This window comes from Camellia sinensis, chromosome 2, assembly GCF_055761805.1.
Source record: "Camellia sinensis isolate YWXY chromosome 2, ASM5576180v1, whole genome shotgun sequence".
Lineage (NCBI taxonomy): Eukaryota > Viridiplantae > Streptophyta > Magnoliopsida > Ericales > Theaceae > Camellia > Camellia sinensis.
Window position 1 is genome coordinate 37269026 of NC_138962.1, and position 17480 is coordinate 37286505.

General features: G+C 38.9%; 2 protein-coding genes and 1 long non-coding RNA gene across 3 annotated transcripts; all 3 read right to left on the reverse strand.

Moving 5' to 3' along the window:
• Positions 1 to 344: 344 nt before the first annotated feature.
• Positions 345 to 1152, reverse strand: LOC145788870 (uncharacterized). Its single transcript, XM_082913510.1, has 3 exons — positions 1067 to 1152; positions 877 to 981; positions 345 to 797 (listed from the first exon to the last, which is right to left on the reverse strand). Exons 1-3 carry the CDS (start codon positions 1112 to 1114, stop codon positions 429 to 431), a joined length of 522 nt encoding a protein of 173 aa, XP_082769636.1. The 5' UTR covers positions 1115 to 1152; the 3' UTR covers positions 345 to 428.
• Positions 1153 to 1616: 464 nt separating this feature from the next.
• Positions 1617 to 2535, reverse strand: LOC114276298 (uncharacterized). The gene is made up of 3 exons (XR_014360281.1): positions 2279 to 2535; positions 1889 to 2148; positions 1617 to 1797 (listed from the first exon to the last, which is right to left on the reverse strand). It is a non-coding gene; the product is annotated as an uncharacterized LOC114276298 (long non-coding RNA).
• A 3541-nt stretch (positions 2536 to 6076) lies between these two features.
• LOC145813035 (uncharacterized) lies at positions 6077 to 6901 on the reverse strand. The gene has a single exon (XM_082908298.1). The coding sequence runs from the start codon at positions 6899 to 6901 to the stop codon at positions 6077 to 6079; it is 825 nt and encodes a 274-aa protein (XP_082764424.1).
• Between the last annotated feature and the right edge of the window lie 10579 nt (positions 6902 to 17480).

Consider the following 17480-nt stretch of genomic DNA (forward strand, 5'->3'; position numbering starts at 1 on the left):
AATCACATTAAAGTATTTAGGATTAAATACACTTTACCCTCTTCTAGTTTAGCTCAAAAACAAAAGAAAATAACGTTTGCATTTTACTCCATACCAGAGATGTGTATATTTTTAAACTATAGGGAGGCAATAATGTGTTTTCTAACTAACCCAAAAATTTAACTAGTATTCCTTGAATAAATAGAACTAATAATAATGTTTATGAAAAAATTTAATAAATATGTTTAAATACTCATTATGCGTAAACATTGTCTTACTTCATGTGATACCATTAGCTCTTCATTCAACTAGTGAGAACTAGAGGCATTTGGAACCTGTTGCATATTGAATAATGATCTGGAACCATTCTGTTTAAACATAACCATATAATTAGCTAACTTTACAATATCCAATTTATTATAGTAAAACATACTTAAATTAAACTAGGATTAAATACACATTACCCCTCCAATATGTGAAGGCATTGATGGTGATTGAGGCATTGGATATCCCATAGTTTCCACATGAGCTTGCATTTTGTCACACTTGCGCTCTAACTGAGTAAACCTTTCACCCCACTCAGCTAATAATTCCTGTCGCACCTCTTCTCGTACCTCTGTGCGCAATTTATCCATGTCTATACGTTGTCGAGGTCCAGAATATCTTGTCCCAAACACCTGAGATGGGCAAGGTCCTAATCCATAGGTACATACACGACCATGCCCATCTACTCCTAAGACCTCAGTGGATAGCTTCTCTCGAAATTTTTCAGTTTGTAAGGACTCGGGCACTTGAGACAATCCCTCTTTCAAACGAGACTAAAATATAAGAAAAAAAAATTATTAGAACATGAATAGGTAAATAATTAATCGTAAACATTCATATTATTACACATACAATGGCTACATCTGATGCCTCATCAACTGGATCTCCATTCTTCTTTGTGTGTGTCTCTATGTAGACCATTATCCGATCTGGTTGCACCTTATCTCTCTTATACATCTTCATTATTAGGAACAATAAATACATATTACAACTTTACCAAATACAATGCATATTGAGAAAAATTTGTTAACCTATCATTTACCTCATCCTTTACCCGACAATGGGCCTTTTTCCCACTTGTATGGCACATTGTCAATTTTTTTCGATTGTCACTGTTGTTTGTACTGCGTTCCTGTCACAATAAATAGATATCAAGATTTGGTACAAGTCTTTCTCCAACAACTCTTGAAGCAATTTAGACCTTTTAACAAAAGAGCTTAATAGCCAAACCTTTATACACCATATTCTTTGGCAAATATATGCATGTGTTTAGACAATGCTTTGCTCTATATTCATAAACTAATTGAGATTTTATTTTACTTCAGTCAAGGGCAGCTATCTTTATGGTCATAACCAAAATAATAATCATAATAAGTCATGTAATCAATACCGTAACAAGTCATCATTATGTCTTAACTAACACTAAAATCAGTCATCCTCAAACATTACTCGAAGCATCGCCAAAGACTTTATTGACCATAACTGGAATAACAACCACAATAAGTCATTATCAGGTCATAAAAAACAGAATTTTAAGGTAAAAAAATTATAGAATGCAACAATTAATACCTGTGCCTCTAGACTATTCCAAAATTGAACGAGAATCTTCCATTGACTAGGATCCACCCTATCGGGACAATTTGCTAAGCGTTCTTCATTAGTTTGGTACTTGTTGAAGTGCTTTCTTTTCAGTTGGTCTTTCCAGTCTTTCCATTTCTTTCCAACTGACATCAAGCAATTATGCTTGAAAATATCTGGTGCATCAGTGTTTTCCTATATATATAACGAGATATCAAACAAATATATTTGTTAATTAAAGTATGAGTACAAGAATAAGAATTATATAGTACTTGCATTTTCATACCTTAACTTCCTGCCATATACGTTCTTTATAGGGGTTTAACTGTGGAGCTCTCCAATCATTGAAAGTTAATGGTGCAAAATTCTCATTCTTGGCTAGAATGCCTAACTGACTTTGTAATTTTGTAGCTTCATCGCCAATAGGTTGATTCTCTTCATTTAATGTAACCTTTAACTTTTGTCCCGTGCCCCATCTGGCAAAAGGACGACCAGCCCCTCTTGTCTGTCTAATTGCTGATTAACCCGTGCTGGTAGCTATTGAAACTTTTATAAAATAGGCATAAAAGAAAGCAAAAATTAAGTAAACATGTGAATTTCAGCTCAAGGTTCTAATTCATAGCGTAACATGTAATGGTAATTGCTCTATGCTTGATGGCTATTCAAATTAAATTACCTGCTCCACTTGATGACTGCAATTCATGATTACTTTGTTAGGAAGAGCTCAAGGTTGGAGTCATATTGTTGCAAAGAGGTTGTAGTGGTTGCGACTGTGATTCTGACTGCGACTGTGGCAGAGGCTGGGGCTGAGGATGTGACTGATTAGTAATAGATACTGGTTGTGAAACATCAGCTATGGAGCCAGCTGTCCAACGGGGTTGCTTTCGTTTCATAGTCATCTGGAAAAAAACAAAACAAAACAAAACAAAAAAGTATTTGAACACTTGTTACTTGGATGCAAGGATGTACAAATAAGTATGAAATTATGTATGCAAACTTATGTGCTACAAACTTAAGTATGAAATTATATATACAAACTTATGCAAGGATGCAAGGTTGTAGTGCCTGTGGTTGTAGCTGTGATTATTGCTATGCCGGTTGTAGCTGCGACTGAGGCTGTGGCGGATGCTGTGACGGATTAGTCGTAGGTGCTGGTTGTGAAACATTAGCCATGGAGCCAGCTGTCCAACAAGGCTGCTTTCGTTTTGTAGTCATCTTAAAAAAAAAAAAAAAAGAAAGAAAAAAAAAAAAACACATTTGAATGCTTATTAGTTAGATGAAAGGATGTGCAAATAAATATGAAATTATATATGCAAACTTATGCAAGGATGCAAGGTTGTAGTGCCTGCTGTTGCGGCTGTGATTGTGGCTGTGGTTGCAACTGTGTCGGTTGTGGCTGAGACTGAGGCTGTGGTTGATGTTGTGACTGATTAGTAGTAGGTGCTGGTTATGAAACATTAGCCATGGAGCCAGCTGTCCAATAAGGCTGCTTTCGTTTCGTAGTCATCTAAAAAAAAAGAAAAAAAAACACATTTGAATACTTATTAGTTAGATGCTAATGAATATATGAACACTAACTAATGAATACAAATTAAATAAAAAGTAAATAAGTCTCACTGTCTTACATGTGCTAACTTTTAGGATAACATAGAATCATGCACAAAAGAAGAATTAATAATCATTATCATAGTCGTCATCATCACTGTCACCACCATCAACATAAATATCATCACTGTCATCATCATAATCATCTTCTTTTTCATCACTATCATCATCATAATCCTCCTCTTCACCACTATAATCTATAGTGGCATCATCACCACCATCAACAGTTGTTCCATTCACATTTGACCGAACCCAATCAACTTCATCCTCCTGAATGTATGTTGAATCATCTAGATGTTGACTAGAATATGGCTCAACTTGCGGACATGTTATTGCATCTTCAAAAGATTCCCTCCCGCGCATATCATACAAATCCCTGGGTGTCATCTCCACAACTATATGCCAATCTTTCTCAATAAGGTCTTGAATATACCAAACTTGTTGTGCTTGGGATGCAAAGATGAATGGTTCATCTGACATTCAATTTTGTTGATACCAAAGATGCTTAAAATTCACAAGTGTGAACTTGAACTCATCTTGCCTCTTCCCCACATTGTTATCAACCCAATTACATTTGAATAACACAAACTTGAAGTCATTAGAATATCTCAACTCAATTATATCAGTCAAAGCCCCGTAGAAAGTAACTTCTCCACTAATTGGTCATCTATCTCTTAAACTTGCCTAACTTTGTGTATATGCAGTCAATGACACTCCACTGTTTTGAGTTTTTCTACTCTCCTCACGTTGTTTAGTGTGAAACCTAAACCCATTTATAATATACCCACTGTATCTTCTTGCCCAATTGTCTGGTGCTACGAACAAAATTTTTATTTCATCTGAGATGTTTGCATTTTCAGTTTGTTGCAAGTGTTGAACCTACATTTTAATCTAATGTATTAGAAATCACATATCAGAGATACCATTATATATACATATACCACTATTTTAATCCAATGTTTGCATGTATGACTTACGTGCTCTCTAAACCAAAGAGGAAATTCTTCGTTGTGCTTTCTCATAAGATCACGCTCACTTAAACGATGTCTATCAGCTTTAAGCACTTGAATGTGTTTCCTGCATGATTGAGAATAGGTATAGGATATTAAATATGTTATTTAATTGACTAGAAATTGAATATTTAATTTAGTAGATTTCTTACTCTCGGAATGGAGTGACTACATTAGAGTTGGCTAGCATATATCTATGTGCTTGTTCCCATGCAGTTTTATCAAGTAGGAATAATTTCCCTTTCCCTTTCCCTAAAGAACGTCCTCTTTGTTCACCCTCATAATTTCGTATCGGCCGATTTAATTTTGTCTCAACATCATGCAAATATCGACTACAAAATGTCAAACACTCTTCTGCTAAATACCCTTCTGCAATGGAACCCTCTGGATGGCTTCGATTACGCACGTACTTTTTAAGTGTAAGCAAATACCTATGAAAAAATAAAATTTATTTAGTTAGAAGATAAGCTTGACCAGGGCACGTCATTTATATGTACCTAAAATTGAAAAATTAATGCATACCTCTCAATAGCATACATCCATCTGTAATGCACTGGTCCAGCAAGTCTTGCCTCTTCTGCTAAATGAACAGGCAAATGCTCCATGATATCAAAGAAGGAAGGTGGAAAAATTTTCTTAAGATGGCAAAGAGTCAATCTAATTTTCTCTTCAAGACGACCACAATCATTTGGATGTATTGCTTTTGAACATAACTGTCTAAAAAAAGTACCTATTCAATCAAGGTTTCACAAACATTCTTAGGCAGTGTCCTTCTCACAGCTAGAGGCAACAGTTGTTGCATTAGAATATGGCAATCATGGCTCTTAAGCCTTGAATAGTTCTCTCTTTGAGTTGTACACGGCGTGAAATACTTGACGAGTATCCATCCGGAACTTTCACATTTTTTAGCACCTTGCAAAATATTTTTTTGTGCTCTTTATTCATTGTGAAACAAGTTGTAGGTAAAAAAACTTTACCATTTGGCCGTTGTTGAGGGTGAAGAGCTTTAGAAAGTCCCATCTCTTGAAGGTCACGACGAGCTTTTAGACTATCCTTTGTTTTTCCCACAACATTCAATAGGGTCCAAAGTATATTTTCACACATTTTTCTCAATGTACATAACATCAAGATTGTGTCGAATTAAATTGTCCTTCCAATATGGTAATTGGAAAAAAAATAGTTTGCTTTCTCCAATTATATTCTTCTCTCAAGGTTTTATGAATGCCTCTCCCATCCTCAATAACTTTTCTTTTTTTAGACACACGTGTCTTTTCATTTCCATCACCCTTCCCATATTTGTTCTCAATGAATTCTATTTGTTTGAAAATATCATCACCGGATAATTGAGGTGGCATTTTCTTTGTTTCAACACTTCCATCAAAACCTATTGCATCTTTCCGAAACTTATGCCCTTCATCTAAGAACCGCCTATGTCCCATATAACAATACTTTCAACTATGTTTTAACCATCTAGAATGGGTATCTTTATTACAAGATGGACAAGCCAATGCTCCTTTTGTACTCCATCCAAATAAATTAGCATATGTAGGAAAATCACTTATGGTCCACAACAAAGCTGCACGCATATGAAACATCAGGTTGCTTGATGCATCATAAGTAAGTATGTCATCAGTCCATAATTCCTTTAACTCGTCAATTAAAGGTTGCAAATACACATCAATATCATTTCCAAGACCATGAGGCCCATCAATAAGCAAAGATAACATGAAATATGGTTGCTTCATGCATAACCAAGAAGGCAAGTTATATGACATCATCACAACAGGCCACGTGCTATGAGCAATGATCATTGTCCTAAATGGGTTAAAACCATCAGATGCTAATCCAAGTCTGACATTTCAACTGCCACTAGCAAAATCTTGATTTTTTTCATCAAAAGTTTTCCATGCAAGTGAATCAGCTAGATGTCTCAATATCCCATCATTGGTGCGTTCATTTGCACGCCATGTCATGAGTGATGCTGTTTTTGTTGACATGAATAGCCTTTGGAGCCTTGGCTTTAAAGGAAAATGCCTTACTTGTTTGGCAGGAATTTGTGTTACTTTAGTGGTTCCATCCTCTAAACGAAATTTTGATTCATTATATCTTGATCTCCCACAAATTTCACATTTATCAAGCATTTTTTTGTCTTTCCAAAACAGCATACAATCCTTAGGACAAGCATCATACTTTGTGTAACTAAAGCCTAAGGCTTCGTTGAACTTCTTTGCTTCATAGTATGAGTCCGGCAATGTTTCACCCTCGGGAAATGTCTCCTTCAACAACTCAAGCAACATATCAAATGATGTATCAGTCCATCCATTAAGTACCTTTATGTGCAACAATCGAACAACAAAAGAAAGAGTTGTGAACCTCTTGCAACTTGGGTACAACTCACGTTGTGCATCTTCTAATAGTTTAAAGAATTTCTTTGTCTCTTCATTAGGCCCCAATCCCATATTTCCATGTATTTGATTTTTAGTAAAGACACCATCTTCCATTGGAACTCGAAATGTGTCATGTACCAAACCAATCATATCATCAATTACATCGAATTCTTGATTTTCATTCACTTCATTTCTACCACATGGAGCCAAGGCCTCCCCATGAATTGTCCATCTTATGTAGTTAGTGTTAAACCCATTTATGATGATGCGCTCTCTTACGCCATTTAGGCGTCTCATATCTCAGGTTAACACATTTCTTACACGAACAAAATATCTTCGACTCTAAAGGCTTATTAGCATAAGCAAACTCAATAAACTTTTCAACCCCTTGCACATATGTAGGGTCTAACCTATTTTTTATATGAATCCAATCCTTATCCATACCAATTATCTTCAAGATTACCTGAAATTTTATATGTAAACACGTATATAACAAAGAAATTAAAAAGTATGAGTCAACATATAATTAGCATGATTATATACAATAAAGAAATTCAAAAAAAAAAGAAGGTGCAAGTCTCTAAATATAAATATAGAGAATCATTTGCCTTAGTTAGTTGGACTGGCAAGTGTCTTCAAATAACTTATTTTGATACATATCAACACAAAAAGAAAGAATCATAAATATAGGACAGTTGGCATCTTAGTTCCAAAAAGTCTTTGTTTAAGGACAGAATTTTTTCAAGGATTGTATGTTTAAGGACAAAATTTTTTCAATGTTTATGATACAATGTTTAAGGACAAAACAGCTAAATTCTGAATTTGTGGGAGATGTTTAAGAACAAAATTTGTTTAAGAAGTCCTTGAAAATTCTGTATACATAATTGTCCTTACAAATTCTGAATTTTTTGAATTTTTAAAAACTTCTGTTTAAACATAATTTTTAAACTTCTGAATTTTCTGAAAACTTCTATTTAATCATAAAATACTGTATGCTGTTTAAAATTCAGAAGTTTATAAAATTATGATGCTGTTTTCAGAAAATTCATAAATTTTCTGAATTTTAAAACTTCTGTTTTAAAAATTCTGTATGCTATTTTAAAATTCAGAATTTTAAATCTTCTGTTTCAGAAAATTCAGAAAATTAATCATAATGAAAATTCTATATGCTGTTTAAAAATTCTGTATTAAGTATACATGATGCAATCCTTGAAAATTCTGTATGCTATTTTCAATGCTGTTTTGTCCTTAAAATTCTGCATCATACAACTAACTAATTCTACATCATCCTTAGGAACAAAGACTCCAAGAACTATTTTTTCATGTACTACAAACATAATTTTTCCAAAAGCTAAGTCTTTGTTTAAGGAATTGTGTTATGATATCCACTACTTATTTGAGTACATGAAAAAATTACATGAACTGATATTACTCATTGTTAGTCTTTTGGTTAAATTTGGAGTTTCTAGCATCAACTATTGTAGCTAGGACTGTTATGAAGGTTTTTTGTGGCAATGCCTCTTGATAGTCATGTGAAATGTTTGTGATAGTAGTCAGTGGCAGTTTTGAATTGCTATAAGAGTTTGAAAGTTTAAATCTTTAGATTGGTTTCTTATCAAAGTCTATTCAGATTTGAGATAAAGATTTTTATGGTGCTTTTCTAGGTTGGGACTGTCGTAAGCAAAAAAGACTGGAAAGTAAGATGGGCAGTCATTAGGAAGGTTTGAAATTCAAATTGTTGTAGGTGTGTGCAGGCAAAGTTTTTTTTTATTTTTGTGTGTGTGTGTGTGTGTGTAGAACATCCATTATGATTTGTCTCTAATTATTACTTGACAATACCTGATAGTTGGGTTTAGTGGAAACAAACTTGTCACGCCCTCAAAATTAATCTATTATATATCATTGACATGCATTATTTAAAGAAGACATTTTATTAATTCATTCATCAGAGTATTACTAAATAATCAAATAAAATGCCCTACAGGCTTACATCTTTCCAAGCCAACACTTGGTTACAAACATTCGAGTTCTAACTCAATACAAGAAAAGCCCTAGGCTTGAGTTTTTACATGTGCTAACAAATAAAAGCAAATAACAGAAAAATTGTCTTCTTCAATCCAGAAGCCAAACCCTCCCAAGCTAATTCCTTGGAGGTAGTTTATCACCTGAACCTGAAAATGATGTTCCCATAAAGGGTGAGCCACAGCCCAGTAGAAATATACTAAACCACATATAAGCAATGAATAAAGCAATAGCATTCAACAGATGGTTAACCAAGATAATCAATTACTTTATTTTACAGTCTCATGACACTATTGTCTAAGATACATTTTACTTTCCAATTTTATCAACATGGCTCAGAACCTGGCCAAACTTACAACTGTGAATCCCATATATCATATTCACATCCTTCCAATATCAACTAACAAATGAGACTCAAGCTCAAAACAAGCACTTCATACTTCCAGATTGATACACATTTTAGTGCTGTATCAATAAAACACTTCTATATAAATAAGCACACATAAAAGTGATGCTAATGGAGTCCATCCCCTATCTCCTCCCAAACAAAATCCGGTTTAGAGGTCTATCCCCTGTCTTCCCCTAAACCGTGGAGTACATCCCCTATCTCCTCCCACACACAAACAATGTATGCAAATGCAATGCTCAATCAATACACGTATTTTCTGTATCAATGCCACAGTCAAAATTAATGACTTAACCCATGTGATTAGTTCCAGTTATTCCTAATCCACATGCAATGTCTACAACAATCATGACTATCCTCCACCGATAGTCCAAAACAGTTATTTCTAAACTGAAAATAACTATGTCCACAATTCAATAGACAAATTATTCAAATTATCCAATTATGCCATTTAATCAATGAATTCCCCAATTCCATGAATTTAACCATCTTTTCCCAATTCCATGAATTACTTATACAAATCAATTCAATAATTCAACTAAGGTTTTTCCCAAAATTTACCAAAGTATTCCCAACATATTAAAATACCAAAACTTAGAACATAACCTATAAAATGGAGTAGGAAATCCCTACCTCAAAGAAAACAACCCAAAAAGGTGAAGAAAGAGATGAGTGCCCAAAATACCAAAGTGCTCCAAATCGTCAAATGCTCAGATTAAATGGTAGCCCTTGCCTCACTCTATCTTTTTAATGAAGGATCTAGGGTAGAAACACACCCTAAGTGGATCAAATCTAAGAAAGAAGGTGAGTAGGGAGAGAGAGAAGTCGAACCTGGGGTTTTGAATCAAAAGAATATGAAAAAGACTGATCAAATCCCGCTGCTGTGTATATAAACTGGACAGGCTCGCTCGAGCGAAGACTTGGTCGCTCGAGCGACCAGACACAGAGAAACTACGCTCGAGCCAAGGAAGCCTTGCTCGAGCCAACAACTCAAATGCTCGCTCGAGCGAAAGAAAGCTCGGTCGAGCGAAGAACTCAAACCCTCAGGTCTGAACCCAGACACACGCTCGAGCGAAGGAACTATAGCTCGAGCGAAGGATGAACTAACTCGCTCGAGCGAAGAAAAGCTCGCTCGAGCCAAGAATGCACAGCTACAGGTCCAAATCAAACACTACCTCTCGCTCGAGCGAACAACTCCTCGCTCGAGCGAAGAACCAAAAACCTGGACAGCAACTCTTGGTTTCTAAACCCAACCAACCTGAAACAAACCTGCCCAACACATCCTATAATTCCAAAAGAGAAAATAAGAAATAACAACAACAACCATTATACAATGACAGAATCTACGGAACAGTCCGGATACAATAATTAAATGGGAAAAGACCGGGGTCGCTATAACCTCCCCCCCTTCAAAGAATTTCGTCCCCGAAATTAGGCACAAATTTGAAAACAGTTTTTTTTTTTTTTTTTTTTTAATACCCAAAGATAGTATATAACAATAATAAACAACTTGACCCAATACTGGTCACTTCATCTTTTATCAAGAGGTATCCCACAATATATATAAAACAACATATATTTCAACCTGCACCACTATTATGCATTATTCCCTTCAATGTTAACAATTTCCATATCATATTCAATTGCATGATATATATAACACATCCAACAATGTAACCAACATATACAATGTTACACTAATCTTCTATAATGAAACAAGTTTCAAGATACAACCAATTACCAAAACATACTCAATGTTTTACAACTTAAGACATATGTAAAGCTCTTAAGTTCAACAATATAACAGAATCTAGTTATAAGATTACAAATCAACAAACATGTCCGGATATTTCTCGCGGACTTCCAATTCACGTTCACAAGTGGCTTCCTCCACTCCGTGGTGTTTCCACAAAATTTTGACCAAAGGGATGGTCTTGCCTCGCAAGACTTGATCCCGCCTATCCAATACCCGAACCGGTCTCTCCTCATACGAAATATCCACATCAACCACTAAATCGGTCCAATCCAACACATGTGATGGATCCGGCTCATACTTCCGAAGCATACTCACATGAAACACGTCATGTACTCCAGACAACTGCGGCGGCAAAGCTAAACGATAAGCAGCCTCGCCAATCCTCTCAAGGATCTCAAACGGACCAATGAATCGAGGGGACAACTTCCCACTCTTCCCAAACCTCATCAAACCCCGTCTAGGTGATATCTTCAGAAAGACATGATCACCCACCTCAAACACCAAAGGTCTCCTCCTACGGTCGGCATACGATTTCTGACGACTCTGTGCTGTAACAAGCCTCTTACGGATAAGCTCAACTTTCTCCGTAGTTTCCCTCACCAACTCTGGACCCAACAGAGGTGCATCACCCACCTCGGCCCAACACACAGGAGATCTACACGGTCGGCCATACAAGGCCTCAAATGGTGCCATACCGATACTAGACTGGAAACTGTTGTTGTAGGCAAACTCCACCAACGGCAAGTGCCTCTCCCACGACCCACTAAAGTCTAGAACACAACCCCGAAGCACATCCTCAAGTATCTGAATAGTACGCTCGGACTGTCCGTCAGTCTGAGGATGATAAGCCGTGCTAAAGGTCAACTTAGTGCCTAAGGCACTCTGCAAACTCTGCCACAACCTAGCAGTAAAACGAGGATCTCTATCTGAGACGATCGTCACTGGGACCCCATGCAATCTCACTATGTCCCGAATATACAAGTCGGCAAGATGATCTACCGAATCTCTCATGCGCATAGAAATAAAGTGCGCCGACTTAGTCAACCGGTCTACAACCACCCAAATAGCATCACTACCCCGCTGAGTCCTCGGAAGACCTACAACGAAGTCCATAGTGACATGCTCCCACTTCCACTCGGCAATAGGCAAGGGTTGCAACAAACCCGCTGGCCTCTGATGTTCGGCCTTCACTTGCTGACAAGTAAGACACTTAGATACGAAAGTTGCCACATCTCTCTTCATACCCCGCCACCATAACTGACGACCCAAATCCCGATACATCTTAGTGCCTCCCGGGTGCACCGCAAGGCGTGAATGATGAAACTCTCGGAGTACCTCCTCTCGGCAAGACTCCGGCACAAACGGACGGTCTCGGTATCTCACACTCAGGTCGGAATACACCGAAAAACCTTTCTCAACCTTTCCACTGGAAATCTTCTCACGGAGAGAGTCTACCTCAAGGTCACCTCTCTGAGCCTCTAACACTCGAGTCACAAGTGTAGGCTGTGCAACAACAGAAAACAAGGCCGCAGTCTCAACGGATTCGCCCATAAGTAAATCAAACTCTCCAAGTGCACCCAACATCTCCCACTCTCGGATGGCTATGCTAGCTATGTCACCAACAGGTTTCCTGCAAAGGGCATCGGCCACCACATTGGCCTTTCCCGGATGATAATGCAACTCAAAGTCATAATCCTCTATGAACTCCATCCACCTCCTCTGCCTCAAGTTTAAGTCTTTCTGTGTAAATAAATACTTCAAACTCTTATGATCCGAGAACACCTCGAATTTCTCACCATAAAGATAATGCCTCCAAATCTTCAAGGCAAATATCACTGCTGCTAACTCTAGATCATGTGTAGGGTAATTCTGCTCGTGAATTTTCAACTGACGAGAGCCATAGGCAACTACTTTCCCTTCTTGCATTAACACACAACCCAGACCCTCTCGTGAGGCGTCACAATAGACTGCATAACCCCACCCTCTCTCTGGAATAATCAATACTGGAGCGGTAGTCAGTCTAACTTTCAACTCCTGAAACGACTTTTCACAAGTCTCACTCCATACAAATTTGACTCCCTTCCGAGTCAGTTTAGTCAATGGTGATGCTAACCTGGAGAAATCTTTCACAAACCGACGGTAATACCCAGCTAACCCCAGAAAACTGCGGATCTCAAATACACTCTTAGGCTGTGCCCAATCCTGCACTGCCTCTACCTTGGATGTATCAACAGACACTCCTTCACCGAATACCACATGGCCTAAGAATTTGACTTCTTTCAGCCAGAACTCACACTTTCCAAACTTGGCATACAGCCTATGGGCTCTAAGTAACTCAAGCACCACCCTCAAATGTGCCTCGTGCTCCTCCTCAGAAGGCGAATAGATAAGGATGTCGTCCACAAAAACGACTACAAACCGATCCAAGAATTCCCGGAAGATCCGATTCATCAAATCCATAAAAACTGCCGGTGCATTGGTGAGCCCGAATGGCATCACCAAAAACTCATAATGGCCATACCGCGTACGGAATGCCGTCTTCGGAATATCCTCTTCCCTGACCCTCAACTGGTGGTAACCCGATCTCAAGTCTATCTTAGAGAAACAACGGGAACCCTTCAACTGGTCAAACAAATCATCGATACGAGGCATAGGGTACTTATTCTTAACCGTAGCCCGATTCAATTTTCGATAATCTATACAAAGTCTCAAAGCACCACCTTTCTTTTTAACAAAGAGGGCCGGTGCTCCCCACGGTGAAACACTAGGACGTATAAAGCCCTTATCTAGCAACTCCTGGAGTTGGATCTTCAACTCAACTAACTCGGCTGGGGCAAAACGATAAGGTGCCATGGAAATCGGCGCCGTGCCGGGCACTAGGTCAATAGAGAACTCAATCTCCCGATGCGGTGGCAAACCAACAAGATCCTCGGGAAAGACATCCGAGTACTCACAAACCACCCTTGGCAACACAATCTGAGTCTCATTATCCTCACTAATCAAAAGGTTAGCTAGTAGCCCACTAAGCTCACTCCTTCCTCGCCGAACATACCCCGGTGGCAACACATCACCAACCCGGTCCCCCAGAAAATGAAAATACTCTCCGCTCACGGTACAACAAGTGACCCTCTGGCGGTAGCAATCAATCACTGCCCGGTATGATGATAACCAGTCCATACCTAAAATAACATCGAAACCCCTCATAGGCATAACTACAAAGGAAAATGGGATTCTATGATAATCAACCTCTATATCACAACCCCTAACGCCTTGTTTCAAAATCAATTCACCCCCAAGAGGTGATACTACACATATAGGAGATGCTAACTGTGCTAATTCCAACTCCAAAACAGATGCAAATGCAGCAGACACAAAGGAATGAGATGCACCCGTATCAATCAAAACATTAGCAACCGAGTTGCAAAACAAGAAGGTACCTCTCACAACTGATGGTGCTGGCACAAGATCCTGTGCGGTAACAGCATACACGCGCCCAGACGACCTCTGATCAACCTGCTCAACCCTAGGAGCATAAGATTGCTGCACCGACTGAGACGATGAAGCCCCCTGATTGGCCTTTGAGGCCTGACCCGACTGAGCTGGCTGCTGACCCTGAATCGGCCTCAAACCAGATGCACCAGATGTGCCACCCAACTGCGGGCAATACCTCTTCATATGCCCTGGCTGACCACACTGATAACACGAGAGTGGCTGACCTCTACCCTGACTCTGGCTCTGAGATCGAGCCGAAGAAGATGCTGCTCTCTGAACTCCTCCCCTCTGAGGACAAACTGGAGACTTGTGGCCCAGCTGGCCACACTTGAAACAGGTAACGTCTCCCTGGCTGCCTTTCCCCGAACTAACACTCGGTACAGGAAAAGTCGATCGAGAAAAGCTACCCTGAGACTGCTGGGGATTAAAACCCTTCTGTCTCCTACCATCATTCTGACCATCCTGACTCCTCTTGAAGCCCTTCTGCCCTTCCTCCTCCTCCTGCATCATGATCTCCATATGGGCTGCAGCATCAACCATACGCCCATAATCTCGAATCATAGTTCCCCCAACTCTCAGCTTGAGGCCACGCCTCAACTTCTTCTCAAACTCAATACAACGGCGTTCCTCAGACGCCGCCAACTCAGGTGCAAACCTGGACAAACTAGTAAATGCAGCCTCAAATTCGGCCACTGAAGAACTCGCCTGCTTAAGCTGACAAAACTGGTCTCGCAGCTTCTCCCTGACTGCCGGAGATAAAAACTTCTCCTGGAATGCATTCACAAAAGCCTCCCATGTACCTCCTATACGCCCCTTAGTAAATTTCCACCACTGACCCGCATCCCCCTTCAACTGGAAAGATGCCAAGGTCACTTTCAACCCCTCGTCTTCGATGCCAAGCATCTCAAACGTCTTCGTTGTCTGTTCGAGCCATTCATCTGCCTTAAGTGGCTCTTTAGGATCACCCACAAATTCATCCGGATTGGACCGGAAGAACTCCCTCTTCAAAAAGGAAGGTCCTGCATCCGCAATACCAGCCTGAGCTTGATTCTCAGCTCTAAGAATGCCTACTGACTCCCTGAATGCCCCTGCTATCTCTCGGGCGAGAGCGCCCATAGCCTGCTGGCCTACTGGCTCGGCCACATTGGCTTGGCCAATTCCCTCCTGAACTGCCGGAATCTCTTCTGGCACAGGCAACTCCTGCCTACCCGGCCTACCACGCCTACCGCGTCCTCGTCCTCGTCCTGACATCCTAATAAAGGAAACAAAGACATTAGCACATTAATAAATGTGCCGAAGCTAAACACTCGCGTCCTAATTCAATGGACAACAATAATTCATTCCACGTAAGCACATAATCACATAAGCACCTACGAATTTCATTCCCGGATAATGATAGTCCCAATGCGTTACTATAGTTCCGGTTGGAAGCAGCAGTGATCAAGTGCCTTTCCAACAAGACTACAAGAAACTCAAGGGTCCAATCAACATCCTAGAAACTACATTCCATACCCACATAATCACATAAACATGTTATCACATAAGCATATAACATTACACTAAGTCTCTATCAAACGAGACGAACCCAATGTGATACTAATCACTTCCCACGTACCCAAAGTATTCAAACCCGGTACGCTCTGATACCAAGTTGTCACGCCCTCAAAATTAATCTATTATATATCATTGACATGCATTATTTAAAGAAGACATTTTATTAATTCATTCATCAGAGTATTACTAAATAATCAAATAAAATGCCCTACAGGCTTACATCTTTCCAAGCCAACACTTGGTTACAAACATTCGAATTCTAACTCAATTCAAGAAAAGCCCTAGGCTTGAGTTTTTACATGTGCTAACAAATAAAAGCAAATAACAGAAAAATTGTCTTCTTCAATCCAGAAGCCAAACCCTCCCAAGCTAATTCCTTGGAGGTAGTTTATCACCTGAACCTGAAAATGATGTTCCCATAAAGGGTGAGCCACAGCCCAGTAGAAATATACTAAACCACATATAAGCAATGAATAAAGCAATAGCATTCAACAGATGGTTAACCAAGATAATCAATTACTTTATTTTACAGTCTCATGACACTATTGTCTAAGATACATTTTACTTTCCAATTTTATCAACATGGCTCAGAACTTGGCCAAACTTACAACTGTGAATCCCATATATCATATTCACATCCTTCCAATATCAACTAACAAATGAGACTCAAGCTCAAAACAAACACTTCATACTTCCAGATTGATACACATTTTAGTGCTGTATCAATAAAACACTTCTATATAAATAAGCACACATAAAAGTGATGCTAATGGAGTCCATCCCCTATCTCCTCCCAAACAAAATCCGGTTTAGAGGTCTATCCCCTGTCTTCCCCTAAACCGTGGAGTACATCCCCTATCTCCTCCCACACACAAACAATGTATGCAAATGCAATGCTCAATCAATACACGTATTTTCTGTATCAATGCCACAGTCAAAATTAATGACTTAACCCATGTGATTAGTTCCAGTTATTCCTAATCCACATGCAATGTCTATAACAATCATGACTATCCTCCACCGATAGTCCAAAACAGTTATTTCTAAACTGAAAATAACTATGTCCACAATTCAATAGACAAATTATTCAAATTATCCAATTATGCCATTTAATCAATGAATTCCCCAATTCCATGAATTTAACCATCTTTTCCCAATTCCATGAATTACTTATACAGATCAATTCAATAATTCAACTAAGGTTTTTCCCAAAATTTACCAAAGTATTCCCAACATATTAAAATACCAAAACTTAGAACATAACCTATAAAATGGAGTAGGAAATCCCTACCTCAAAGAAAACAACCCAAAAAGGTGAAGAAAGAGATGAGTGCCCAAAAAACCAAAGTGCTCCAAATCGTCAAATGCTCAGATTAAATGGTAGCCCTTGCCTCACTCTATCTTTTTAATGAAGGATCTAGGGTAGAAACACACCCTAAGTGGATCAAATCTAAGAAAGAAGGTGAGTAGGGAGAGAGAGAAGTCGAACCTGGGGTTTTGAATCAAAAGAATATGAAAAAGACTGATCAAATCCCGCTGCTGTGTATATAAACTGGACAGGCTCGCTCGAGCGAAGACTTGGTCGCTCGAGCGACCAGACACAGAGAAACTACGCTCGAGCCAAGGAAGCCTTGCTCGAGCCAACA